Source organism: Impatiens glandulifera, chromosome 7, assembly GCF_907164915.1.
Source record: "Impatiens glandulifera chromosome 7, dImpGla2.1, whole genome shotgun sequence".
Classification (NCBI taxonomy): Eukaryota; Viridiplantae; Streptophyta; class Magnoliopsida; order Ericales; family Balsaminaceae; genus Impatiens; species Impatiens glandulifera.
Window position 1 is genome coordinate 20,935,161 of NC_061868.1, and position 989 is coordinate 20,936,149.

Consider the following 989-nt stretch of genomic DNA (forward strand, 5'->3'; position numbering starts at 1 on the left):
TGATTCTTCTTTATTCATGGATCACTCTCCACAAATTACATCATTATTTCTAGTCTACGTGGATGATATTATATTCACTAGTAATGATTCCTCTAACATCTCCTCAATCATCTCTCAACTTAACCACATTTCCCCTCTTAAAGATTTAGGTCCACTACACTATTTTCTCGGGATTGAAGCTCATCTATCTACCTCCAGCATTTTTCTCTCTCAATCAAAATATATCAATGACATTCTTATCTGAGCCAATATGAGTGACTCAAAACCTCTTAATACTCCAATCTCTTCTAGGTCATCTTTATCTCGCCATGATGGCGACACTCTTCCTAAACTATTTTTGTACCGCAACATTATTGGTGCTCACCAATACTTGGTACTTACTCGACTTGAACTAGCATTTGGTTTCAACCGTGCCTGCCAATTCATGCAGTCTCCTACTACCACTCATTGGTCTACAATAAAAAGAATACTTCGTTACCTTCGTAATATTCCTTATCATGGACTCCTCATTCGTCCAACATATTCTCTTGATATATCTGCATTTTCTTACTCGAACTGGGATGGTTGTCCGGACGATCATCGCTCCACAACCGACTACTGCATATTTCTTGGTGACAATCTGATTTCTTGGACTTCAAAGAAATAACAAGTTATTACTCTACCGAGTTTGAATATCGAGCTCTAGCTCATGCCACTACTAAACTCATTTAGCTCCAATCCTTACTACGTGAACTTTGTATCTTCCCACTTCAACCTCCTACTCTATGGTGTGGCAACATTGGTGCTGCATTTTTATTGGTCAATCCAGTTTTTCATGCTCGTACGAAACATATAGAGATTATTTTTCACTTCGTTCGCGAACATGTTGCTCAGAAATCTATTTTCAACTGATACATACCTACTGATAATCAAATTGCTGACATTCTCGCCAAAGGACTTGCGTCAAACCGATTTGATTTATTACGTAACAAATTCATGGTGTGTGCCTC

General features: G+C 38.2%; 1 protein-coding gene across 1 annotated transcript; it reads left to right on the forward strand.

The window, feature by feature from the left end:
* Positions 1 to 250: 250 nt before the first annotated feature.
* LOC124909615 (uncharacterized mitochondrial protein AtMg00810-like) lies at positions 251 to 646 on the forward strand. The gene has a single exon (XM_047450281.1). The coding sequence runs from the start codon at positions 251 to 253 to the stop codon at positions 644 to 646; it is 396 nt and encodes a 131-aa protein (XP_047306237.1).
* Positions 647 to 989: the final 343 nt, after the last annotated feature.